Raw genomic sequence first — 27,062 nt, forward strand, 5'->3', positions numbered from 1 at the left:
CCCCCCCCTGCCGACTGCATGGCGGAGAGAGAGAGAGAGAGTGGAAGTGGTAAGGAGAGGGGGGCATGCAGCCCCCCAGGTGGCGGGAGGACGTTGCCTCTCCCCCACACCACCTCTATAAAGCCCCAATGGGGGCTTGTCGAGGAAAAAGGAGAAGCATACCCCTCCTTTGGACTGTTAGGCGGCGCCCCCCCCTCCAGCACCCGCCACCTACAGAGCGGCCCCCCCCTCGGATTGACGTAGTAGTGCGTCCCCTCCCCCGTTTGACACAGCGGCCGCAGCAGCTGCGCCCCCTTGGTGGTCCGGATTCCGCAGAGAGGGCAAGCTCCCCTCCCCTCAGTCGTGAGCAGGCGCCACCCCCTGCCCCCCCCCCGTGACGTCTCCCCCTCCCCCCCCCCCCCCCCCCCCCCCCCCTTCGTCGACTGCAACGAAACCCCCGCCGTGACCAGTGAGAAGGTGAAGGAGGAGAGAAAGGAGAGGAAGAAGAGGGAGAGAGAGAAGAGGAGAAGAAGAAGGAGAAGAGGAGGAGAGAGAAGAGGGAGAGAAGAAGGGAAGGTGAAGAAAAGAAGGGGAAGAGAAGAGGGAGGAAAGAGAGAAGAGGGAGAGAAGGGAGAGAAGAGAAGAAGAAGGAGAAGAGGAGGGAGAGGAAGAAGGAGAAGAGAGAGAAGAGAGAGGGAGAGAGAGAAGAAGAGAAGAAAAGAAGAAGGGAGGAAGAGAGAGAAGAGGGAGAGAAGAGAGAAGGGTAGAAGAAGAAGGAGAAGGAAGAGAAGGAGAAGAAGAAGGGTGAGAGAGAAGAGGAGGAGAGTCTAGGGGAGATAAATAGAGAGAATATAGGCTGAGAGAGAAAGGTTAAGAAAAACAAATAGACAGAAATAAAGGGAGAAGGTGAGAGATAGGGAGAGTGAATTGATAGTGAGAAAGAGAGAGATAAGGGACAGGGATAGAGTTAGATTTTGTTATCCTCCCTCTTAACTATCATCATCACCTTACCCTCTTGATATCATATCCGCAATTTTTGGCTAGCTACTTACCATGGCTCCCAAGCGTCGCGAAGGAGTGAAGACCGCGGGAGCTACCATAGTTGCTCAAGAGACAAGTACAGATGGAATTCATGGTGAAATTGGAGCCATTGGAATTGCGGCCATTAATGGAGCACTGGGTATAGTCAATGCGGGAATTAGCATAACTCCAGACCCCGTCTCGCGGCACTAAGTTCTTCTTGGTCTAGGGAAGAACTATTGATTTCATCCCGCCACATGAAATGATCACATAAAATGATAGACTTTCACTTAGTTTAGTGCATGATTTGTTAACTATAATTTATGGTTTACTTCCGTGATTAAAATAAATACATGAAATGTTAGTTTCCATTCATAGGATGCAACTACATCGAAGCATAGAGGACTTGCCATCTATCTTGCATTCCACGCGGAAGATAGGTCTTGATCTTGCATACCACAAATAGGTTGTCTTATTCTATGATAGCCAATGTTTATGTTTGGAGACGGCATGAAATGTCAGGGTGAAATTGCGTTTAGAATACTAACGGGTTCTTAGACTTTTATGGATCGCTTATGTCACAACTCTATAGAAACAGAATTTGTATCCTTTTTCATTAATTTGTCTATATAATGATTTATTAAATTTGTTTCCTTTGCACTAATTAGATATAAAGAAAAGTGCATTGGAGCTGGCCATTGATGAGTGGTCACAGGTTATGGTGGACCCACGTGGTGGGTTAGAGAAAAGATAGTTCACACTTCCACCTATATGGCCCGATTGGGCGCCTGTGACCAGAACTCACGCATATCAGGGTTAGACTCGCACACAAAAAGGATTGATGCCTTGAAGTGTGGGCTAGATCCGCCAGAACAGACAGTTACAATCAACAAGATGGCATGATCATGAAATGCTTGTACAATGTACATATGTGGACTGAAAGCTTGAAATGCACATTTCTTTGCATAGGAAAGTCACATGAAGATTCTCATACCGTTTTTGCGATGTACACGGAAAAAGCTTTCATATGACACCCATATTGGGAGGTCCCTAAATTTTGGGAGATCCCTAAATTTTAGGAGCCTCGAATTAGCCTAAAAATGCTAGTCCTAAAAAAATAGGGATGTCATTTTTAAAATAGTAAATTCTGTACTCTGACTGTGCTTACTAAATTTGGTTGTTTCTATTCTTGACAGTATTCAGCCCAAAAAGGAAGGCCATAGAGAAGAGACAAGTGTCAAGACACTTGTCACACAAGTTTCCAAGTGTCCCACCACTTGTTACATCTCATGACATGTGGCTGGACACTTGTCTTGTGCTACTCCACTTTCCCCTTTTGTACTAGCTATTCCCTCTCCTATAAATAAGAGCTCGTTTTTCTTCATTCAGCATAATTTTTCTTTGTTGTAAACTCATGTATAGCACCCATAGATAGCAAGAAACTGGCCCCATCCATCCCCATCATCATCCCCCACTTCTCCATTATCAAATTCCTCCATGTTCCCTCTTCTATCACTGCTGTTTTACAGGACAGCAAGCCTGTAAATTCATTACAGCACCTCTTTCTCGAGCTCTTTCTTCCTTTTTAGCAACAAGAAATAATCGAATATCATAATTGTTAAGCATACTACGTTGTTCGGGGCGTTTACAGTGGTATCAGAGCTTTGGCTCGGTCCTCACCCCAACACTGGTAGTGCTTACAATTATAAGTTTGTTTGTTTTCAGCCCTTGCATTGAGTGCTTGAGCATATTTTTCTTAGAGTCTCAATGGATCAGTCGAGTGCTATCCTTCAAGCCATTCAAAGTCTTAGAGAGGAGAATCAGCAAATTCGTGAGCAACTTCTCAAACTAGAAAAAGTTGAGAATCCCAAAGAATTCAAGGAAAGAAGTCCATCTGCTTCAAGGAGACAAAGCCATACCAATGAAAGGAGCCGATCAAGAAGTCCAACTACTTCTAAGGGCCAGTCCCATTCTACTTCAAGACAAAGAAAGAGATCGCGTCGAAGCTCATCCTCTTCTTCAAAGTCATCTGGCATCTACTCTAATGGACCCTCTTCTAGTGACGAAGAGTCACACCCTTCTCGTGGAAGACCTCATCATCGTCAAAGGCGTCAACATTCTTCACCCTCGTCTCCATCTTCATCCCCATCAAGCACTTCATCATCTTCAACCTCAAGATCCGGGCATGGACGAAAGCATAAGAAGAAGAAGAAGACTATGTCACTATCTCAACTTGAAAAAAAGATCAAGTTCAGTATGTATGATGGTTCCCGAAATCCTGATCTTCTTCTGAAGTTTATTCGTCAATTTCAAATTTTGTATTGTCGTGACAAGTATAAAGAAAAAGAAAAGATTAAGTTTGCAGCTTTACATTTGACCGACTTAGCCCATACCTGGTGGACGGGGTTGGAATATGATCATGCTGCCCCAAAATCATGGCAGTCCTTTGTTCGCATGATACAAAGCCAATTTCTTCCTATTCATTTCAAAAGAGATGTAAAAATGGAATGGGATCGGCTTTGGCAAAGGAAAAATGAGTCACTTGATGACTATACCAAGAGATTTTGGGAGCTACTTTTGAAGGTCCAACATTTCAAGAAGATCAGTAGTTCGGAAAAGCTTAGGAAGTTTCAAGGAGGTTTGCATTTTAAACTTCGTACTGCTCTTAATCATTATCATTGTTCTAGTCTTAGGGAATTCATTGACCATGCTGAGACATGGGAAATGGAGCACAATGGCAACAAATCATTCCAAAAGAATGATAAGAAGAGAGTAGTTGATGATGAGGAGTATTCAGCCCCAAATGAAGGACAAAAACAGTGGAAAAAGCAGCCATCAAATCAAAAAGATATCATCAATGCTAATCAGGGACTAGAAGCCTCGGAAGATTATAACGGGAAAGAGAGATAAGATGATGGTTTGTTAGAATGATCCCAAACCACACAATCCCCCATAGCATATAAGTCTCTGTCCTTCAAGAAATACCTGCAAGAAAATAAAAGAAGATGTTGCCACTAGAATAAAGAAGGCCAATAAGAGGTATCCTTGGGATTATCGGGGCTCAGCCCACGATACAAAAAAAGACTGATTGGGGCAAAGTAGACAGGGAGTATTTGATGTTGAAGGGAACACATGATACTGGGCAGAGAGAGGGAGCAATAAATGCAGAGGAAAACAAGGCTTCAACCTAGAAACACAGCCAATCCAAGGGTTGGTAAAGGACCAAAAGTACCCGAAAATTGAGTCCCTGCAATAAATGCAAATCTACCTTAACGTGGGCCTACAATGGAGGTTGCCTAGTACCAAAAGAAGTCACCCTAGTCTCACTGTTGGATGATGACGAGCCTATCTTGTTGGATGAAGCTTAGCAAGATGTACATTGGATGCAAGCCATGCAGGAGGACTTAGACTCCATTGCCACTAACTCTACATGGGATCTTATGGATTTACCACTTGGCAAGAAGGCCATTGGCACTACGTGGGTTTTTAAACTCAAATGTAAGGTTGATGGTACAATTGACAGGTACCAAGCATGGTTGGTAGCAAAAGACTATGTGCAGAAGAAGGGCATAGATTATGAAGAAACTTTTGCTCTTACATCTCGTATGAGTACGGTGAGATGTGTGATTGCGATGGGTGCAAATTATGGTTGGAAAGCATTAGTTGGACATAAAGACAACATTCTTGAATGGGGATTTTCATGAGGATGTTTATGTGTCACGACCTCCAAGGTTTGTAATTAAAGGGAAAGAGCATATGGTATACAAGCTACGTAAAGCTGTTTATGTCTTAAATAGGCTTCTCATGTATGGTACTAAGAAATTGATGCATATTTGGACTTGTTGATTATCATTCTTTATGTAGATGACATGTTGCTCATTGAATCTACATAGAGAAAATTTGCAAATTTTAAGGTTGAATTAAAACATGCATTTGCTATGTCAGACATGGTCTGTCTACACTATTATTTGGGGATTCAGTTCACCCAAAATCAGCATGGTATCATCATGCCACAGTCATAGTATGTGGATAAGCTGTTACATAGGGTTAATATGCAAGATTGCAAACCTATATATACTCCTATGGAGCCAAGCTTAAAGCTGTCTATACATGATGGTGAAGAGAGTAAATAAATGTATTCGATTTGGCCTTCAAACCATAGAGCCAAGTGTACCTAGAGTAGTTATTGATAAATGTGATGAAATAAAGATGACCCCCAAGAGCATGAGTCCACATGGGACCAGATACATCATGGTGTATAAGCTGTAATTTTCGGATAGTACACGCTGCACTATCCTTCTTAAAGGCAAACCTATGCATTTTGCCAAGAATGCTACCCTGACAAGCATGGGGAGGTGGAGTATCCAAAGTAGGCAAAGGATTAACCGTTTGATAGCTCTGAAGAGTCATGAGACTACCAAAACCCACGCACCCATATCGAGCATACCATAGCTCCGCATTTTGCATGGTAGGAGTAAATGTATTGATTGTTAGAGCATGATGAGATCTCTTCCCATAAGTATCTAACAAAAAGAGAGCTTTGTACAAAAATGAAGAGTGTAAGCAAGCTCTGTATCTTTGACAATGCATTTGTTATCTTGCAAGAGGACCTGAAAGTCTTTCCTATGAAAAGCTGAAACCAAAAGAAGGTTTTTAGTAATTGTAGGCACAACTAATACATCCATGAGCTAAAATGTAGTAGTGATCACAATTGTACTAATGCCACAAACATCATAGCCAGAGCTATTCACATAAGGAACTCTCTTCCCCGCAGGGTTTGATTGCATGGATGTGAACAACACTTTCAAGAAGTGCTGTGCCTGGATGCTCCACTATCAAAATATCATGTATGCCGTGTTTCAGCAAAATTAAATGTTGAATTAGCCATAGATGTGTCATAACTGCAAGTGAGAAATGCATAATCCCTCTCAACCAAGTTGACTGTAGCATCACCATCCAAAGACGGAGTGGTTGATGTTTTATGGACATCCAAGCCAGAGTCGTTTTTCTCCTTTGCTAGCCTTTTTGTGCATTCATCTATGTAATGGCAGGGCTTCTTGCAGTAGTGGCATTTACCCTTCTTTTTCCTTTGTCCAAGTCTTGGGCAGCCTTGCCAAATGGTTGTGCCATATCAGCCTTGGGCTGATTTTTCACTTGTTGCTTGCCTTTGCCTTTGTTTTAATAGTTTGAAAGCATAGCTACATCACCTGATCTCATAGCCATGTTCTTTCGAGTCTACTCCTCTTGCAACAAGAGGCCAGCTAAGTCCACGAATGTGAGGGGATGTTGTGCCCCCCTCAAGGACAAATTCAGTGAAGTATGGAAATTGAGCTAAGACTTTGGAAGAGAGTTTAGTGTGATGTTTAACCATCTCTTCATTGGGTATTACCTCATTAATATTTAGCAGCTGCTCTCTCAAATCTTGAATGTAGGTAAGGTGATTTGTCGTGCCATTACCCTGATCCATGTGTGCATTCGCCAATTCTCTTCTCAAGTAAGAGATTATGGTCTCATTTCTAGTTGCAAACATTTATTCAAGGATATCCCATGCTACCTTCGAGATCTTATAAGACCGACTGAGTATGAGGTATTATTGCTCTCTTAACTGATAGAGCAATGAAAGACAAGGCGTGTGTATCTTTGGAGTCCCATTTCCTTTGTTCTTCTGTAGGAGGAATGTAGGCAATACTAGGGCTAGCTTACTGTTCTCTAGTCCCTCTTTGAGGCATTTGAGGAGAAAACCCTCTTGGTCTAGCTGAATCACTGGTCACAAAATCCCAAAGACCCTTAGCAACCAATAGATTGTGCACCATGAAACTCCACAAGGTGTAATTGGTGCCATCCAATTTGTCTGCTTGAGTAAGGACACCCAAAATGTTGGTATGATCACAGTGACCTTATTGACCCGTTGCTTCAATCAAATGCACAAATTGCAACCAAATACTTCCAAGCTGAAGTGCAAAATGTACTCACACGAGTACTGGAATACCAACATGGGATTGATAATGCAATCACAAAACTATCCCAGAACTATCTCAAAGCAAAATCTGCCTGAAATGCTTCCTAAAGTGTGCCAATACTGCTCAGAATAGCAATACATTGCTGTACCTTGAAATGTGTGCTAAAAAAAGTTAGTTTCAGCAATTTAATGTTGTGAATCCCCAAATTTGCACAAATTTCCGGGTTCAATCTGTATCAATCAGTAAATAAATGCTGTATTCGCACTTGTTTGCTGCCTGCAGACGTGTGAAATGTAAAAGCCCCAAATTTCCTTGAAGAAATTTTATACTTATAGTCTTACAATTTGATGAAATGTCGCCTTGGGATGTGGATTGATTGCAACCATCAACTTCATGCACCTTGGGATGTATGCCAAATCAAAGATCACAAAAGCCCCAAATTTATCGTGGAAATTTCAAGAAATTTCAAAAATTGGGCATGTTGGTTGAAAACCCTAAATTTCTTGGCATTGACTGTGAGAAATTGAGAATTTCTTTGAAATTGGGGATGCGACAAGCAAGATGGATGAGAAATTGTGTAAATTTTCAAAAAGCCCCAAATTCTAAAATTAGGGGTTTTGCTCTTTTAGGGTCTTTGAGTATTTTTGTACAACTGAAAATGGTAGAGATGGGCAAGATGGACCGGAAATTGCGCAAATTTTTGAAAACTTCTAAATTCAAAAATTGGGGGTTTTTGCATCCCCACCCCCCACCCCCCCTTCCCCCCCAATCTGCAAAAAATGGTGGGCAGGGCTGAGAATATCACAAGCAGGGCTAAGGGAGGCTGCATGTGCAGGGCTGTGTGCAAGACTGTGTACAGGACTGTGTGCTGGCTAAAAACAGCAGTAGCTCCTCTTCCTTTGTCAGCAAAGTGGACTTCTCGTAGGTGCCACCTGTTGAGCAGTGGCAAGACGGAACCCACGTGTCTAGCTCTGATCTCAAGTGTTGAAAGTGGAGGAAGAGAGAGTGAACACAAGACAATGAGCAAGAGTTGGCAACAGTTCAACACTCCAAAGATGCAAGTACTAGAATGATAGAATGAACGTACAATAGGTCTTAAGTAGGTTAGACCTATTCCTAACTCAACTGGAGTTAAACTAACTCTAGAAGTAGTGAGACAATTGATTAACTTAGTTATGTCCACACCACACACTAAAACATTGGGCACTGCCTGTAATTGACCAATTCTAACATTGTGTGCATTGTCTGAGGCCAGCATTCTAGTTAATGAATTGCACTATGAGTTTTTGGTCATGACCCAATGACCCAACAAGGTTGAAACATCTAGAGCATACCAAAAATCACATCAATGTTTACGAAAGGAGCCAACTTCCAAGTCCATAAGCCATCTCTGCCTATGTGAAACAGAGCTGCTGCACATGTATATTAAATAAGCTCATGGTTCCTTTTGCTTACCTGCTTGACTGAAAACATAGTCAAGCACCCTCTGAGCCGGAAAGAGGCTTGTCACAACTGTTTATGTCCAAGTCTGTCTGCCTTAAAGTGGCATTCTATGCTGATGTAGAGCAGTGACTGTAAAGTGACTTGCAGCCATGACCTGTGAGAATGATGGCCGCATGCTCTATAGCAAAGGCCAATAGATGTGGGTCCCCCTGCTAGCATCTCCCTGCAGGATAATTTAAACCTTCAAAGTATTTATTCTAACATCCTCACCTTGTGTGCTTGCAGCATTTTTGAATGAGTAGCTGAGGGAATACCGCAGGCTTCTCTGTTCCCGTTCTAATCTCATCTTATTGCTCTAGTCTAATTGAGTTTGAGTGGTGTTGTAGCAGTACCTTTTGAAGTCTGTATTTGGTATTTAGATACAAGGATTTTTATTTTAAAATAAAAGGTCGAGAATATACAACATGCTTTCGTTTTGAGATTGCCTTGGGGATTTTTTTCCCAAGAGTAACCACAAAATGACAATTGATCACCTGCTATTCAGGAAAGAGAGGCTTTCCTATCTTGCTACCAACTACTGTCAAACAATTGGGGAGGCAGAGAATTCAAGTTTTTGCACAGGTACATGGTAATTTAGATCTTTTGTTAACCATTGATTATTAAATCTTTACCAGGGCTGGGGGCCCTTTGTATCTAACATGCCTGCTTGCAGAAAGGTGCAAGATCAGGATCAAAGGATGTTGCGATGGTAGATCCCACTGAAGCAAAGCGTCTTGCTGCTGAACAAATGCGTCAGCGAGAGGCCAAAGCTAAATTTAAGGTAGTCAAGCTTCTATATTCTTCAGGGAAGAAGTTCAGATGCTTTTGTATTCAAGTGATATTGAATGATGTACACCTTATACCCACAACTTGTCTGCTTTATCACTTTATGCTGAATGAATGTATCAATCCAGCATAGTGAGTAAACAAGACCTCACCTGATTGATATTACTTGTAAAGGATGTGTCATTTAACATGGAGTTTTCAACAGAGACGACGGGAAATAGAAGCGATCAATGGTGGTTGGGCAATGGTAGGGCTTACAGCTGGCATTGTGATTGAAGGATACACTGGGAAATCTATCATGTCTCAGGTGTGCCCACACTAAGTCTTTTTAATTAGACTTGCAACTAGAATTTCATTTTGACCAAGAAGAAACATGTCAATGCTTGAATCTTCAGTTTATTTCTTTTGAGGTAGGGCTTCCTTTTTACTAGTTGACTTTAAATGTGTACGTACACCAGCTTTTAAGTTTAGTGTTTCAAGAATCATGATTGGGAACTGAGCTTCCTGAACCTGTGCTTGCATGTTCCCACTGCTATCTCCTTCCCTGCCCTTCCTGTTACCTCCTTGTTCTCCTGCCCTCCTCTCAGCAGCCATACTCCCCATCTTCCACCTCCATGCCTCCATGCTTCTCTCACCCTGTTAGGGCTATATTTATACAATTATTATTTAGAGCTTAAATGCTACTCAACAAGGTGCCTGTAGGGTGCTAGTTCTTAGACTTTAGGATCCTTTTCGGGGTACTGACCAACTTTACTCATTTTGTTTGACCTGGCCACTATCATCCACATTCTGCACTTGTAGATGGGGGTGCCCCCCTGCAAATGTGGAGCTAAAACAGTTGCTTAAAGGCTGAGAAAGCTAGTGCAAGTGATATTCCTAAAAGAATAGGAGTTTCTAGTGACTGAGTTCATTTACCTCGTGGAAAACTGGGATATTTTGATCATTCCCAATTAGAATGGGAAGTGGAGACTCTGCGGATTACAAGCTGTTGAACACCGCTGCAAAGGAATCACTTGTATAACATCCTCATGCTTATGATTTCTTGCAGCCATTACATTGTTTTATTCAATAGGTTTTGAGAGTCTAAGACACACCTCATTAAATTTGACCAAGTGGCGTAGTTTGACCCATTGAAACGAGTCTTGTCATTTAATGCATACTTGGTGGACGAGGAACTAGAACCATGAGGTATCTGGGAGATGGATAGATAGGATAAGATGATGGTGGTGGATAAGAAGTAGGAGGGGATAAAGATGGATAGGCAGAAATAGGCTGTTGATGTCCAATGAGTGCTGATTGTTGCGAAGATACCAAAACGAAGATAGGTCCATATGATACCGTTGATGTTAAGAAGACTGCTAGGGTTTGCACTGAGGACACACAGAGTGTACGACCACGACAGAAACACAAAGACACAGACACAGACACAAGAGGGCAAAACTCAAACCCTAAACGCAAAACGCAAAACTCAAAACTCAAACACAAAAATTCAAACACAAACAGAAAAAGGGAGAGAGAGAACACAACTCTGAAGTGAATAAATACTGTAAATGAATGTAAGAGTGTACAGTGTGCTCAAGGGCAGAGTAATGTCGGAGTGTGACGTCCACCGAAGACTGATCCCAAGTCTGTGACCACCAGTCGGAGTGTAGGAGTGCTGAATAGTGAATGGCAGCAGGCAGGTCACCAAAACGCAGCAGTCTGGAGGCGGGAAATTGGTAAACGCAGCAGTGTACCACCGATCGGGGGCTGGAAACTGTGCACAGTCTGCTGTAAACAGTAGGCTGAAACAGTGTTTGAGAGTGTCAGGGCCTGCAATGCTGAGAATGCAGGCTGGCTAACCCTGGAGATGATGGACAGCAGGCTGAACAGCAGTCTGGGACAGTTTGGAGCAGTCACCAGCAGCTGAGAGCTGTCGCCTACAGCAATGGACAGGCTGAAGATGATGTGGCTGCAGTCGATGATGACTGGACAGTAGATGGAGGTGGGCTGCCGGCTGAAAACTGGGCGCCAACAGTAGCAGAGGGTGTGTGGGCTGGTGTAACCTGCAAACAAGGATGATGGCTGAATGGGGGCAGCCTGTCTATTTATAGATGTGGAAGGGCGCCCCAAAAATTAGGGTTTCCACTAAACTTTCTCGAACCGCTCCCTATTTTAGGGTTTCCAGTGAACTCTCTCGAACCGCTCCCTGTTTTAGGGTTTTACTCTAAAAGAGCATTTTTAGTGTTTTGGGGCTGTTTAAGAGGCTAATCAGCAAGTAATTCATATTTTAGCTCAACAATTGATATAGGTGGAGGCATTAAGACACGATAGCCTATCCAAATGTTGGCTAGGGCACTACAAAATGATTGGATGGTCCACTCGTGAATCTCTGGGATGCACTCTTAGAGGGATAGTCCAAAAGTATGTATGGGAGGTCAAGTCTCCGTCATAGGTATACCACCCAGAAACGGATATGTAGAGATTCTAAAGGCTATGCCTAAATGTGCAGAATCCCCCAATGTGGTGTGTAGTGGTGGATAATGTGGTGCACTTAATGGAAGCAGAAAGGAAGGTACAATGGAAGATGAGGGATCGATAAGTGGGAGCCCAAATGGATTTGTGATGGATGTTGTTGTGGGAAACATTGTGCATTCCTTTTGTCCATTAAATGCATTAGAGTAGGAATACTTACAAGTTCTTCTTTTAGCTTCTTACCTAGTTTTGAGTTCATGAAGAAATACTTGTCTTCCTCATTACTCACAAACCAAAGCTTGTTTTGCAGTGTCCTTTCTTAATAAGCATCTCCCAATACAACAAAAAATACAAAATCAATTGGCATAGAATCTAAAATAATAGGGTTTGTACTTAGCATTGGAGAAAAAAAGTATTGTGGAAGTGATGTGTGATCTGAGCCAAGTTCCATTTGTGGATAGCAGGTCCGTAGTGGAGATTCCGAAGATGCGGGAAGATTATTAGTTGTGTGTACCTAATCTAAAGGAGAAAACTCAAGCTTACCTTCAATCTCCTGCTGAGCCCTATGCATAAGGATGAAATCATACTCAATGGTAGTTCGATGATTCTTTGCCCATGTTAGATTGGGTAGTAGCAAGCTGGGAGGCCCACTTTTGATCGTTTTTGTCCATGTTTGGCTATGGAGATTGAAGCGGCATTGTATATGTATTCGAAGTAATTTGACCCTTCTATTGTTCTTGCTTTCGCAAATGAGCCTTTCGATCAAAGGCCATGGTTTCTCAGAGAGTATCTAGCTCTGATACCATGTGAAGAAATATTCTAGATGCAAAAAACACAAAACCAATCGTACGACGAAGCACAAATTGGAACACAATTACGATTAGAGTTAGGGTAGCTCAGAGACAATGAATACAATAAATAATAAAGTGAATGAATAATGAATATACAATGCTCATGCCGCAAACACACTATGCATTGAATACTAAACCTTAAACTCTCGTATCTCTAGAATCTCTAGGATCAAGGCAGAGGTTTTGAGTTGTAGAGTGTCTCATACTCCGAATGGATCCCAAATCGCAGCAAAGGCAGCCTCCAAGTGTTGAACACCAACAAATGCAACCAAAGAAGGCTAGATCTGATGCAGATGGCAATACGAGAGAGAGAAATATTAAAAACGCAGGTACCAAAGGAGAGAGAAAATCTGCACGATAGCTGCTAGGTGCAAACATAGATAAAAGAGTGTCAATGCGGCCGCCAGAAACTACAAACGTAACATTCAAAGGAGAGAGATCATGGCGATAGCTGCCAGCTGATGGCAACAACAAGCAAGTGTAGGTGACAACACCCAACTATAGACGATAGCTCTTGGAACCTGGCAACAACTGCAAACATGCGAGGAAGGCTAGAATCAGTCGCTAGATAGTAGCAGGTGGCTGTTGGAAGCTCTGACCACGATGTCCTCCACGAACGGGGTGTGGGCAGTAGAGATATGGCTCCTGAAAACCTGCAAAAACGAGATTGAGGGAGAGTGGTGGCTTACATGCATATTTCTAGAAAGTATGGGCACCCAAATTAGGGTTTTGCATGTGGAACATAGTATCTCTAGGATCGCATTTCTTTTTAAATAAGATGTTTTCTTCATTAATTAAGCATATTTTGGGGCTGTTTAAGTCGAGCTAATGCACTTTTAGCTCAACAACGGGTACATGCAAATGAGAGCGGGAGCAATCGGACAACAAGCGAGATTCAAGCGATAGGCAAGAGCGTGTTTTGGGGCTGTTTAAGTCGAGCTAATGCACTTTTAGCTCAACAACGAGTGCGTGCAGACGAGAGCGGGAGCAATCGGACAGCAAGCGAGATTCGAGCGATAGGCAAGAGCAGGAAGAGGCACGCAACTCCAGTAAGTGGAGTGTCACATGGCGTTCCTTGTCCACGTTCCTGATAGGAAACACATCATGGAATGCAGTTTCTTGTTAGAAATGGAACAATGAACATCCCGCCCAATGGGGATGCGATTCTTGACACATTTCAAGCAAGAATGGCATTTGGCATCCCAAGGGATCGTTCTAACTATTTCCTGTCTCTATGATGTGAACAACAACTAGCTCTACTTGCATACAATAAAGTAATACAAATGATTTGTTCCTAGCACCTATTTAGTTAGTGTCTCAATCCTATTCATGCATCATGAGAACAAGTCCACCGAAAATAGATAACCATGCTCCATGGTTAGTGTGACTGGCATCTCAAAAAGACATACTCTTGTCCTCAACTCTTGGCGATGAATTTGTGCACATAGACTCTTTAGGGCGATCATGCTGCCAAGCCCTATGTGAATCTAGCATCAGCCACTATTCTCATGCCTACAGGCAAGAATGGATGCTTTTTCTAAACATAATTTAGTCTTTTTTTTCAAGCACGAAATTGGTTGCTTGACTTTGAGAGAAGCTTGAAATTTAGGAGACAAAATTTGGACTATGAGACCATTAAAAATGCATTTCTATCTAGGTTTAAAAAAAGAGAAAGTCAATGTGAGATATGTGCAAAAATAGAAACTTGTGTTAAAAAAGATGATCAGTGTGTTGAGGATTTTGCTAGGGAGTTTGAAAGATTGTGGAATCGATGGAGTTTAACATTGTTAGAAGGTGAGATAGCCCCAGTTATGTTGAAGATAATGTATTTTGTAAATGGGTTGAAATTAAAGATTGGAGAGTGAAATTAGAGGTAAACATTCATTTAGTCCATGCTTAGGCACTTCAAAATTTCCAACCACAAGGTTTCTTGGAGGGTCGCCAACTTTGGAGAAATGTGAGAAGATGGGTTGAAGAAGCAGGCTTTCATGGAGAAATCAGTGCCAGGATTGTTTTATTTGGTGATTTGGGCAAACTCAATAAGGGTTCGTTGGAACCATGGAATGTTTTTAGAGTAGTGGTTATTAAGTATATCTTGCAGCTTAGAAACAACAAAGCCTTTGGCAGATGTAGCAAGTTTAGTGGCTTAGACAGTGTTGTTTGCAAGTAGAATATTATGCTAGCTTTAAGAGAGTTAGGTAGGAAGAAACAATCTTTATACAGCTACCTTTAAGGCCTTAGCTAAGAAAATGTAGGAACATATCTTGGATATGAACCATAGCCAATGTTTGGTTGATGTAAATATTTCATTTAGCTGATGTAAATATCTCATGTTTTAGTTAATATATATTACACGTTCTTTTTTTCAAATTCCAATCACGACCTTTACATTAAAAGGCTTCAAGGCATTGTTTCAAACTGATGGGTCCACCACAACCCTTCTCCAAGCAAGGCACATGTTTCAAGCATAATGGTTGAGGTTAGCCAAAAACAATGAAGTGTCATGATGAATTGGTGGAGTGAATCGACACATGCACACGCACGCGCACACACACACACACACACACACATACACTCTCTCTCTGTGTCCCCCCGTCCCCCCCCCCCCCCCCCCCCCCCCCCAACATTCCCCACCCTTTTCCCCACCTTGCCCTCTACAATCTATCCCACCCAGTAGTCTCGCGCCCACCCCTGCCTCTTGCACTATTGCCCTCTCCCAGCACTCCACCCTCTTTGACCCGCCCCCACCCCTGTCCCACCCTAACTGTCCAACCCACCCTTGCCCCTGTTTAGACCCACCCCGCCCTCACTGCACTTGCCCCTCCCTCACCTTGACTATCCCACCTTCACCTTGATTGTCTTGCCCCACCCTAACTATCCCACCTTTTTCCTATTGTCTTGACCCACCCCACCCTCACTGTATACACCTCGCCATGCAACACCTTCACCTCCTATAGGGTCATTGTAAGAAGGCAGACCCAAGGGGGATGTAGAACCCCTTGGGGACTATTCAAACAACTTCCCCTTTGGGCCTCAATAGTCCAAATGGAGAAAACAAAGACCTTTACTACAATAATTAGCCTCTAGACACCTTTGGTCCCCCTCCCAACAACAAAGCCTTCATCATGGGAGTCCTACCCATTATAGGAGTTGAAAAAAGTTCAAGGAGAACTGGCAACAATGAAGCAAGAAATGATCAACAAGGAAGAATACATTAAGGAATTGCAGGAGAACGGCTACAAGGCATGAAGAAAGAATAACAAAAAGCAAAGGAGGAGTCCATAACAGAGTCACCGTTGCGAGCAGAATTAACCAACCAAATACAAAAAGTAAACTCATCTGATTCAACATACTTTTGTGCAAAGGTTACGCCAATAATCAAGGAGAACGAAAAATTGAAAGTAATAAGGATTGGTGATCTCTCCGTGAGCGCAATAGGGAGAATCTTGCTCCAAAGTTGGAACAAGATTTCATCCTAGAAATATATGTCCTATGAGCATGGTTAAGCAAGGTGGTCCCCTTCATAGATTCGGGAGAGCTCCATTAGGACTATCCCAAAAGTCACACAAGCAAAAGTCAACTACATGGATATGATAGAGAAGATAACGGTGATGAGCAGGCTAAGTCTCTACAAGGAACAAAAGTGTGGATAGAGGATGAGTTGACCCCACTTCACCTCTAAAATCAATCAACAGTATTAGGAAAGTAGTCATCAGGAGTTCCATATCCCACTTCCACAAAAGTAAATATATCTTGCAATGGAATTTAGCTACCCTCTATATTTGTAATGGAACCTGATGTTGTAATTAAAGCTCTTATTAATCATAAGAGCTTAGAGTCTATACCATCCAATTTTCATTTTCATTTTCATTTTATGTGCCTTCATGGAACCGATACCCAAAGTGGAATGTAATGAGCTATCTAATTTGTCCTATAGGTCAATTTTGGCCTCCAAAGCTCTCTCTCTCTCTCTCTCTCTCTCTCTCTCTCTCCCCACACACACACATATTAAACTCTCCCCCTCTCATTATTCATATGAGAGATCACATTACTCATGAATCATTATTTCTAAATACTGATAAATTAACATCTTTCAACTTATAACTTTAAGATCTTAAATATTTATTAACTAACTGTTGCAACATATAACTCTTAAAATTTAAATCTTCTACACTAGGATAACATGTACCCCTTGTCTCTCCTCAATGATGTGGTGTTTCCGTTGCCATTTTGCCCCTTTTGCAAGTCCAGCATTCCTGTTCCCATCTCCCCCTTTTGAAAATTGACATTCCTGTTCCCATTACCGTCGCGGAAAACTCAGATTCAAAGAAAGTGACCTCACATATAGAGAAAGAGAGAGAGAGGAAGCATCATCATAAGAACATCCACAATACTTATGGGATTTAGTGCAGGGGTTGGAACCGCTACTTGATCTCGCTCTTATTTCATTTGAGATCGTCCGCTCATGGAATGCTCGTAACACCTCCGCTATTGTCGAGCTTATGCAGGGCTTGTTGTTTCACTCTGCGCTTAAGTATTTCGACTTAGTATCCAAGCATTGGGTACACTTGACTAACTGCCATGCGGCTCAAGATAGGAACTTTCGCATCAATTTGGATCATGAGCTCCAAAATTTCAAAATCACAGACAAGAATGACTTTAAAGTCAAGTTGACTGAGTATCGGCATCTCCTTGTTGAGTTCTCAACCACTTGGGCTCCTAAGTTCTCTGATGATTAGGTTACCATGTTTCTTAATGGTTACGTGATTTCATAGCCTCAAATATCCACTTTTTATGACTTTGACTGTTAATGGCTACGTTACGTACGGTTGTTCGATCACTTTCATAATATGTCTTCGATAGAGGAGGCTCTAGTTGTATCTTCTCAAAGGGAGCAACAGGGCAAAGACACACAAACCTCAACTCAAAATCAAAATCAAAATAGGGCTAGTGAATCCCAAGAAAACACTCAATCTACATTTAAACCTGGATGGCAGAATGTACGTGAAAAGAATAGGTATTGTCAACATTGTCAAAAGGTTTGCCATTATGATAATGAGTGTTGATCTAACGCAAGAGGCACCCAGCCCATATCAAAGAATCAGACCCTCGCACCCTAGTTGGGTAATGCCCAACAAGGAAAGCAAGGTGGTGGCATTTGCATCGCTAATTGCGATGCAAAAAGCGATGCTTTGCGACGTAAATAGCAATGCAGATAGTGATGCATGTAGTAAATTAGCGATGGTTACAAATGAAAAAAATTGGTGGCAGGGCAGCTTGGCAACCAGAATACTGATAACTCATAAAATAAGTACAAGATTGGTTATGACAACTCATGAAATTACATTAAACCATGGAGAGGAGAGCCAAAACAAACATGAAAATCTATTTGTAAATATCACAAAGTGCAATGCGGCAGGGGCAGTGGAGAGACCAAACCCACACTGCCACCATCGGCGAACTACTCAACTCCCGAGGGTTTGTTTGATTGGTTTGTAGAGGCCCACATTGTCTCCTTAGAGACATCGGATGTGATTCTCGTTCATATCTACGAGTTGCCTCTTGATGAGGTGCTCGCAAAGGCCTACTCGTCATAGCTGAGCACGTCAGTATTTGTTTGGCTTGTGGACAGTGGAGCTACCCATCACATGACTCCTACAACGGACATTTTGATTTCCCAAGCCCTTGCAGCTGGGAGTGTCCACGTAAGAAACAACTCCTTGGCCAAGATTCAGGCCCAGGGTTGCGTCAGTTTTCCCATTGACCTTGGTCCAAATCTTACTTCGCTTGATGATATCTATCATGTCCCCTAGCTCAGGGTGAGCTTGTTGTCTATTCAATAGCTTTTGCGAGTTGGGGCGAGCAGTTTTTTTTCAAAGCAACCACAGTCAAGGTCCTAGACTCTCAAACTAGTTTAACTATTGCTGGAGGCATAGCACAACCTAATGGCCTTACCACATGAGACACTTTCTTACCGAGCCGATTGCTGATGATTTGGAGTTCCATCGCTTTCAGGCTTTAGCCACTACACGGGAGCTTACAAACTTTGAGCAACTTTGGTATTTTTGCTTAGGATATCTTGACTATGACTCTTTTTATGAGCTGTCGTATTAGGGGATGGTTGAAGGCCTTCCATTCCTAAAACTCTCTCTCGAGGTTTGTAAAACATGTTAGCTAGGTAAGCGGTATCGTAGATCCTTTCCTTAGCAGTCTATCACTTGTGCTATGGAACCCCTTAGGCTCATTCATGTAGATCTTTGTGGTCCCACATCTATTGCTGCGCTAAATGGCGCACTGTAGTTCTTTTTGATAGTGAATGATTTTTTTAAATATATGTGGGTATACTTCCTCAAGCACAAGTCCGATGCTTTTACTTATTTTAGTGCTTGGATGCTATTGGTTCAAAACCAGATTGGTTGTCGTGTGGGTATTATGAGGAGTGATTCTGGTGGGAGTTTATCTCCCAAGAGTTTTCTGAGTTTCTACAGGAGCAGGACATTGCATATTAGCTCATCTCTACGAACTTACCTACACAAAATGGAGTCGTAGAGTGTAGAAATCGGACTGTCTTGAATATGACACGCTCTTCGCTATTTACAGTAGAGCTCCCTAAGTACCTTTGGGTCAAGGCTATTAATATTTCAGTGTACATCCTCAATCGATACTCGAATGCGACGGTCCCTAAAAAGACTTCATATTCTTTGGCTCTCGGTCTTTTGATGCTCATATCTATTGTTTTGTTGTAGGAAAATCACTCTGGTTGATTCATACTAGGCCAGATCTTGCATTCTGAGTTAGTTTGCTTAGTCATTATTTTAATGTATCTAGAATGTCTCATTGGCTTGCTTATCTTCGTATATTAAGATATTTAAGGTATAGCTATAATTTTGGACTAACTTATGGTCATGGTTTATGCTTGTAGGAGTATACTAATTGTGACCAGGCGGGAGATTCTGACACTCAGTGTGTTCTCATGGCAGCTATCTCTACAGCTTGGGTACGACACCATCTCTTGGGCCAGTTGTAAGTAGGAGATAGTGGTAGCTTCCACGGCCGAGGTAGAGTATCAGACTCTCTTCAATAGTACTACGGAGGCCATCTATCTAAGGAACTTGCTGGTTGCACTTCAATTTCCTTACAAGTCGCCTACAGTTGTCTACAACGACAATCAGAGTGCCATTGTCGTTGCGGACAATCCTATCGTTGCCCCTCGGGCACAACACATGGCGGTTCTTTACCATTTCACTAGAGAGCAGGTTGAGCTAGGTGTTATTTGCCTAGAGTTTGTGCTATCAAGCGAAAATTTTACAAATATTTTGACCAAGGGGGTCAACCGGCCAATTCTACAGTATTTTCTACCATGGATTGGCTTGGGTACACCCTTCTCTATTTCTTCAGATTGACAGGGAGAGGGTGCTTTCCTCTTACTTCTTAGTTTGAGAGAGGGCGGTTTTCTTCTCTTGATAGTGACAGTGATGATGTTTACATATTTTCACTTCTAGATATTTATTTATTATATATTATATATTTTGGATATTTGTAACTTCATCTGTACTATCAAGATGACATGATTGTAAAAGGACGCTTGGGCGAGTGAACAATTTCCTTGTGAGGGCACTGTCCAAGTGACACCGGTGCATCACATTCTGCATGAGCATGAATCTTTGCTTCCTCCTTTGCATTACACCATGTATCGATATTTTGTTCATGTAAACATGCATCTGTGCACATTTATCTATTTTCGGTCACCCTTGGAGTGGTCGACTCTAGATCCACCATAATCATGGCATTGCACATGGCAGTCTTTGAAGGCAATCTTTCCCTATGCTTGTATGTTGGCTTTGCTTCTCTTGCTTGCTTATCTGTCTTGTCTTTCTCTCCACATATTCTCCATATGATTGACACACTCACATACACTTAGGTATCCCTAGATACTTATCCTAGTAGTGTGTGGGATTATTTTGCTTGTTGTATGGAGGTAGTGGGGCTATCCATCCTTATTTTCTCGTACTTTGTGCCACAGTGACTCAATGGGATGAAAATTGATTTAAAACCATCACTTAATGCTACATCTTTTGATCAAATCGCACCAAACGCCCTAGAAAAAATGATAATAAAAAAGTCAATTGTTGATTGCATCCACCTTTGCAAGACTTGGTAGGCCTTTGGGCAGTCGACGAGCATCCTTGCTCCGATATCCTGGCCTCTCTGGGGTGATCACTTGGGCTCCTTTGGTAAGATAACCATCACCTTTGTAGTCTCGGTAGGTCACTAGGCATCCGATGTGTACCCTTTGCTTGATGCCTTGGCTGCTTTGGGGTGGGATGTCTTGGGATAAAAGAAAATATACATTAAGGGCTTATTTCTCATGGCTCAATTTTGCGCCTGAGAGAGGGTGTTGAGCTGAAAATACATTAGCTTGACTTAAACAGACCCAAAACACGCTTAATTAATGAAAAAAACCTCTTATTTAAAAAAGAAACGTGATTCTAAAGAGTTATTGTGTTCCATATGCAAAACTCTAATTTGGGTGCCCCAAACTTTCTATAAATATGCATGTAGCTCACCACTCTCCCTCAATCTCGTTTTTGCAAGTTTTAGGAGCCATATATTTGCTGCCCACACCGTGTTCATAGAAGACATCGCAGTCAGAGTTTCCATTGCTACCTTCTACTACCTGGTGCGTGATTCTAGCCTTCCTCGCATGTTTGTGGTTGTCACTAGGTTTGAGGAGCTATTGCCTACAGTTGGGTGATGTTGCCTACACTTGGTTGTTGTCGCCATGATATTCTCTCTCCTCTAAATGCTGCGTTTGCAGTTTATGGTATTGGGGGGTCACCGTGCCTTTTAGTGTGTTTGGGTGTGAACGCACCCTTACACTTTGTACTTTGTATATATTCAAAACCTAAAATGTGGAACACTAGTCATTGTACCGAATACCCATTGTGTCGTGCTCACTCTCTCTCTCACTCTACTGCTCTCAACTCGCTGCACTCTCATCTTAGCTCGCGACCATACCTTCACAACAAATTGGTATTAGAGCTCATAGGTTGTGCATGCTTCCTGAAGCCAGTGATGGGCGTCAGGCCGCGTGACAGGCAAGCAGGAGGTGCATACTAGTAGGAGCCTCAGGTGTCGCAGGTGATAAGGAGGAGTTGCAGTGTCGTAGGTCACGCGGCAGGCATATGACAGGTTGATAGGGAAGTTTGGCAGCTGAGGTGCAGCCAGACAGACGGGAGAGCAACAATTGACGTGCAGCAGGGGGTCGAGGAGCTCACGAACCTGGCGGCAGATGTGAGGCGACCAGGACCAATCGTCAAGAATCTAGTATGCGCCTACTAGTCCACGCGGTGCCAAGCGACGACGGGCAGAGGTCAATGTATTTTTTTTTCTCAGAAATATCATTTTTTCTTTTCTCCTTCATCGGGCGTTCACATGCAAAGGCACAAAGTCAAATTTTGCCCAAGAAAATTGGGGCTTTTCCCGGATTTGGGGACTTTAATGCAGAAGTGGACAATCTGACTCAGAAATTGGGAAATCAATGCACAATTGCCCGTGAATTTTTGGGGCTTTTTCACATCTCGGTGAAATTTCTCCAATTTTAGTGAATTTTGTGCACACCGAACCCGAAAAATTTGGGGCTTTTGTAGGATTTCATCAATTTGTGCAAGAATTGCTTGGTATATGCACTTGGGCACTTGAATTGATGCAATTTTGAACAGATTATCCTCTTAAAATATGGGGCTTTTGACCCAAATTGTTAAATTTGTGCTGGAAATGCTTTTGGAGCAAAAATTACAGTGAAATTTTGGGGATTTCACATGTAATTGTTGGCTTGGTCTCTAATTGTGCTAGAAACTGCTTGAAGAGTGCAGCAAACGACATTTTTTAATTCTGAAAATTCATTTGCAGATCTGAAAATTTCTGCAATCTTGGGATTTTCATTGCTGGTTGGTACTCTTATGCATTGTGGTCACTTGTGTCATATTTGGGCTTGCCTTTGGTGACTGGTTAGTCAATTTGGGGCTGCAAATTATGACTGGAAACAGTGACATCAGTAATCTTTTGCACATTAAGAAGCTTGAGGGTGCCCATAATTTTGCAAGCTGGCAGGAACAATGCTATACTATCTTGGTGTAGAAGAAACATGTAAAGCCCATCAAAACAAAGGGAATCAAACCAGCAAACATGGAACAAGATGAGTGGGATGACTTGGACGAACTTGCTTGCTCTACCATTGAGCTCTCAGTGTCAGACAACTTGCTCTTCAACATATTGAGAAGCTGAATTCAGCATATGCGATGTGGCAAAGGCTTGAAGAATTGTATGCTCAGAAAAGTGCAGCCAACAAGGTTTATTGGCCGAAAAAACTGATGGACTTTTGCATGAAAGAGGGTACAGCCATGTCTGTACATTTGAATGAGTTTAACTCAATTTTCAGTCAGCTGATTGCTTTGGATTTTCATATCGATGAAGAGTTCAAAGCTACCTTCTTGTTGTGCACTCTACTTGAAAGTTGGGATACTTTCAGGACAGCTTTGAGTAATTCGAATGCTCAGCTGTTATACTCTGATGCGGAGAGTTCTTTGCTGATGGAAGAAGTCAATAGGTAGAACAACTCAGCAAACAAGTCTTCAAATGCATTACGCACTAGAGGCAGATTTCAGCATAAGAGCAATTTTGAAAACCGAGCACGCAACAAATCTCATGGAAAGAATGTGGAGTGCCATCATTGTGGCAAAAAGGGGCACTACAAAAGGGATTGCTTTTAGCTGAAGAAAGAGAAGGGTAAAAACAAAAACAATGAAGCCAACAAGGTTGAAAATAAGGACAACCAGCATGCCAAAAAGAGCAATGTGAAAATAGAAGAGGTTGATGTAGTCACTCATGATAATGAAAGTGATAGTGATGTACTTCTAGCTTCTTCTTTGGATGCACATGCATCGATTGCAGATTCTAAGGATGACATTCACACTTGATACTTGATTTAGGTGCGTCCTTTCATGTCACACCACATCATGAGTGGTTCTCTGACTACAATGGTGCTATACGTGGTGTTGTCCACTTGGGGGATAACTATGCATGTAAAATTGCAGGTTTTAGCAGTGTGAAACTGGAATTTCTGCATGGCTCCATGTTTGTTTTGCATAATGTAAGACATGTACCTCAGCTCAAGAAGAGCTTGATCAGCACAGGGCAACTAGATGATGAAGGGTATCACACCACCTTTGGGGATAGCAAACGGAAAATATGTAAGGGCTCTTGCATTGTTGCCAAGGAGTCCAAAAATGATACTCTGTATCCTTTGCATGTATTTAGTGTGCGTAACCATGTTGTCGCCATAACTGACTAGCCAAGTGTTTCTTTGTGGCATAGCCGGTTGGGACACATGAGTCAATTTGGAATGAAAGTGCTCTCTCGTTTGGGTTATTTTCCGTGTTTGAGGTATGCTGATTTTGAACAGTGTGATCATTGCATCTATGGTAAACATGCTCAAATGTCACACAAAAAATCTCTTTCTCTAAAGTCTTCACCCTTAGAGTTAGTACATTTAGATGTATGTCAAATACCAGGGTTATCTTTAGGGGGGAAGAAGTATTTTATTACCTTTGTTGATGATGCCATATGCAAAGTTTGGGTTTATCCAATCCATCGCAAAGACGAGGCCTTGGATAAATTTAAAAAATTCGTGGCACTTGCTGAAGATCAGACCAGCAAGACATTAAAATGCCTTCGCTCTAGCAATGGTGGGGAATATGTGTCCAAAGCCTTTCAAGACTTTTGTGACAGCAAAGGGATTAAGAGGGAGCTTACTGCTCCTCATAATCCGCCCCAAAATGGTATTGCAGAGTGTATGAATCAGACCATTAAAGACAAGGTCTGTAAAATGCTATCACATGCTGCTTTACCCCATGGTTTTTGGGCAGAGGCTGTTATGACAGCCGTACACTTGATTAATCGGTCACCAAACAGGTCTTTGGGGGGGGGGGGGGAGTTCCCCAAGAAGCGTGGTCGGGCAAGCCACCTTCATATGTACACTTGAAAGCGTTTGGCTGTGAGGCATTTGTGCACATACGCAAGGAAGAACGCAACAAACTTCAGCCAAAGTCTTGTAAATGTATTTTCCTAGGATATGGTGATGAAGGTGAAATGGGGTATAGATTATAGGATCCCGAGAAAAGAAAAGTAGTATGCAACAATGATATCATCTTCCGGGAAGATCGCATGCACAAACAGCCCGAAAGAACAGAGGAAGTCAGAAGGGTTGTATTCCGGGAGGATGTACCAATCAGACAGCAAAGAATGCCCATCAGATAGCAGCAAATACTTGCTGAAAATGTCCTTGAAAATGCAGGGAATGATGCTGTAAATGATCAGTAGGATCTTGCCCATAATGTCCCACAAATTCAGCAAGAACACGTGCACCTCGAACAACCTAAATCAGTTATACAGCAAGCTATAGCTGTAGAATAGCAAGCTGTTAATGCAGATTTTCAGGCTGAACAACCAGCAAATATTGACCGTTGGGTCCGTAGGTCGACCGCAAAAACAGCCAAGTAGATCTGTCCCTGGAGTAAACTATGTGGCTGATTATGTCATGTTAATAGATTGTGGTGAATCGTCATGCTTCCAGGAAGCAACGGACAGACAAGATAGTAAGAAATGGCAAAAAGCAATGCTATCAAAAATGAAATCTCTCATGAAGAATGGCACTTGGGATTTGGTACACTTGCCAAAAGGACAAAAAGTGCTACCTTGCAAATGAGTTTACAAAATGAAGGTCACTTCTGGTTTTTTGCCCAAGCACAAGGCACGCTTGGTTGCTAAAGGGTACAAGCAAGAACATGGAATTGATTTTGATGCAATCTTTTCTCTTGTAGTCAAAATGACTACTTTGCGAAGCATCTTGTGCTTGGTTGCATTTGAGGATATGGAACTCATATAGATGGATGCAAAAACTGCCTTCTTACATGGTGATCTGCATGAGGAAATCTATATGCAGCAGCCTGACGGTTTTGTTGCAAAGGGAAAAGAGCACATGGCATGTAAACTCAACAAAAGTTTGTATGGGTTGAAGCAGGCACCACGCGAATGGTATCACAAATTTGATACATTTATGCATTCTCAGGGATTTCATCATTCTCAAGTTGATCACTGCTTATATAATAAGAAGATAGCAGATGACAGCCTTATTCTCTTGGTATTGTATGTGGATGACATGCTAATTGCAGGCAAGGATGTTCATGCCTTGGACTCCTTGAAGCAAAGTTTGCACAATAGCTTTGATACGAAAGATCTCGGTGAGGCAAATCACATTCTTGGCATGTGTATACTCTGAGACAAATCAAATCGTCTTCTTTATCTGTCATAGCTGGAGTATATTATCAAAGTTCTGCAACGTTTCAATATGGAGGGGGAGAAAGCTATTAATGTATTATTGCCTCCATACGTGAAACTTAGTGTAGACGACAGCCCTACATTAGATGATGGTAAGGTTGAAATGGCCAAGATACCTTATGCTTCAGCTGTTGGTAGCTTGATGTATGCTATGGTTGCTACACGTCCTGATATTGCATTTGCGGTGGGAGTAGTTAGTAAATACATGGCATATCTTGGGAAAAAGCATTGGGAAGTAGTGAAGAGTATTTGTGTATCTGCTTTGGTAAGCATAAGTCATTTGTTGTTAGTTTCACGGATGCAGACTGTGCATTAATGTGACATTAAAGTGATATTTAATGTGACATTAAGGTCACAAACATTGAATGTGACATTAAAGTGACATTTAATGTGACATTAAGGTAAATCAAGGGGAACACGTACGAGGATGACCGTTCGGGCTCTTGGGCGCCCGAACGGGGTTAAGGGAAGCCTAGAAATAAAGAGAGTCCAAGAATAGTAGGACTCACCAAGGTTTGACGGCTGGCAATCGGATCACGATGGTCTGGCCAGCAATATACTAGGCAAGGCTGGGAGGTGAAAGGAATCACTCGTGCTCACCCATTCGGACTGTTTTCTTCTGGCTTCATAGTCTTCTTCTGAGTCATCTGTTATTGGTATTAGAGCCTATGGATCAACGGACATGATCCGTCATCCGCCAGGTCGTCTGTTACTCGCTAGGACGTCCGTCATCCGTCAGGTCACGCGTCGCCCTCCAGGTTACCAGTTGACTGAGGGTTGCCCGCCATTCGTTAGTCATCGAAGTTTCTTTCGAAGTAGTCACTTGTGGTGTGCCACGTCACGTAAGCGACACTTTGCAAAACGACCCGGCGTGTGGCGAAACGACCAGGTGTGAGAAAAAACGACCCGGCGCAGGCGTGAGGAAAAACGACCCGGTGTGAGGCGAAATGGGATCCGTTTGTGGTCAACGAAAGGCGAAATGTGCAAAAGGCGTCAGTTGCATCAGCTGTGAGGCGAAACATGAAGAAGCTGTGAGGCGAAACATAAAGACGACTGCTGTAGTCGTGATGATAAGTACCAGATAGCATTTAGGCTATATATCTCACACAGCTGTCTTCAAGGAGCAATTTTG

General features: G+C 42.4%; 1 protein-coding gene across 3 annotated transcripts in view; it reads left to right on the forward strand.

Moving 5' to 3' along the window:
* Nucleotides 1-27,062, forward strand: part of LOC148029318 (uncharacterized) — a 71,784-nt gene that overhangs the window by 8,380 nt on the left and 36,342 nt on the right. For all 3 annotated transcript variants that reach the window (XM_087688093.1, XM_087688095.1, XM_087688094.1), the window contains exons 2-4: nt 8,947-9,023; nt 9,115-9,222; nt 9,433-9,534. In XM_087688093.1, coding sequence (XP_087544219.1) covers nt 8,947-9,023; nt 9,115-9,222; nt 9,433-9,534 — 287 coding nt within the window. The remainder of the gene's footprint in view (nt 1-8,946; nt 9,024-9,114; nt 9,223-9,432; nt 9,535-27,062) is intronic.

Source organism: Lygodium microphyllum, chromosome 11 (genome assembly GCF_053477565.2).
Source record: "Lygodium microphyllum isolate KBCC chromosome 11, Lygodium_microphyllum_v1.1.10, whole genome shotgun sequence".
NCBI lineage: Eukaryota > Viridiplantae > Streptophyta > Polypodiopsida > Schizaeales > Lygodiaceae > Lygodium > Lygodium microphyllum.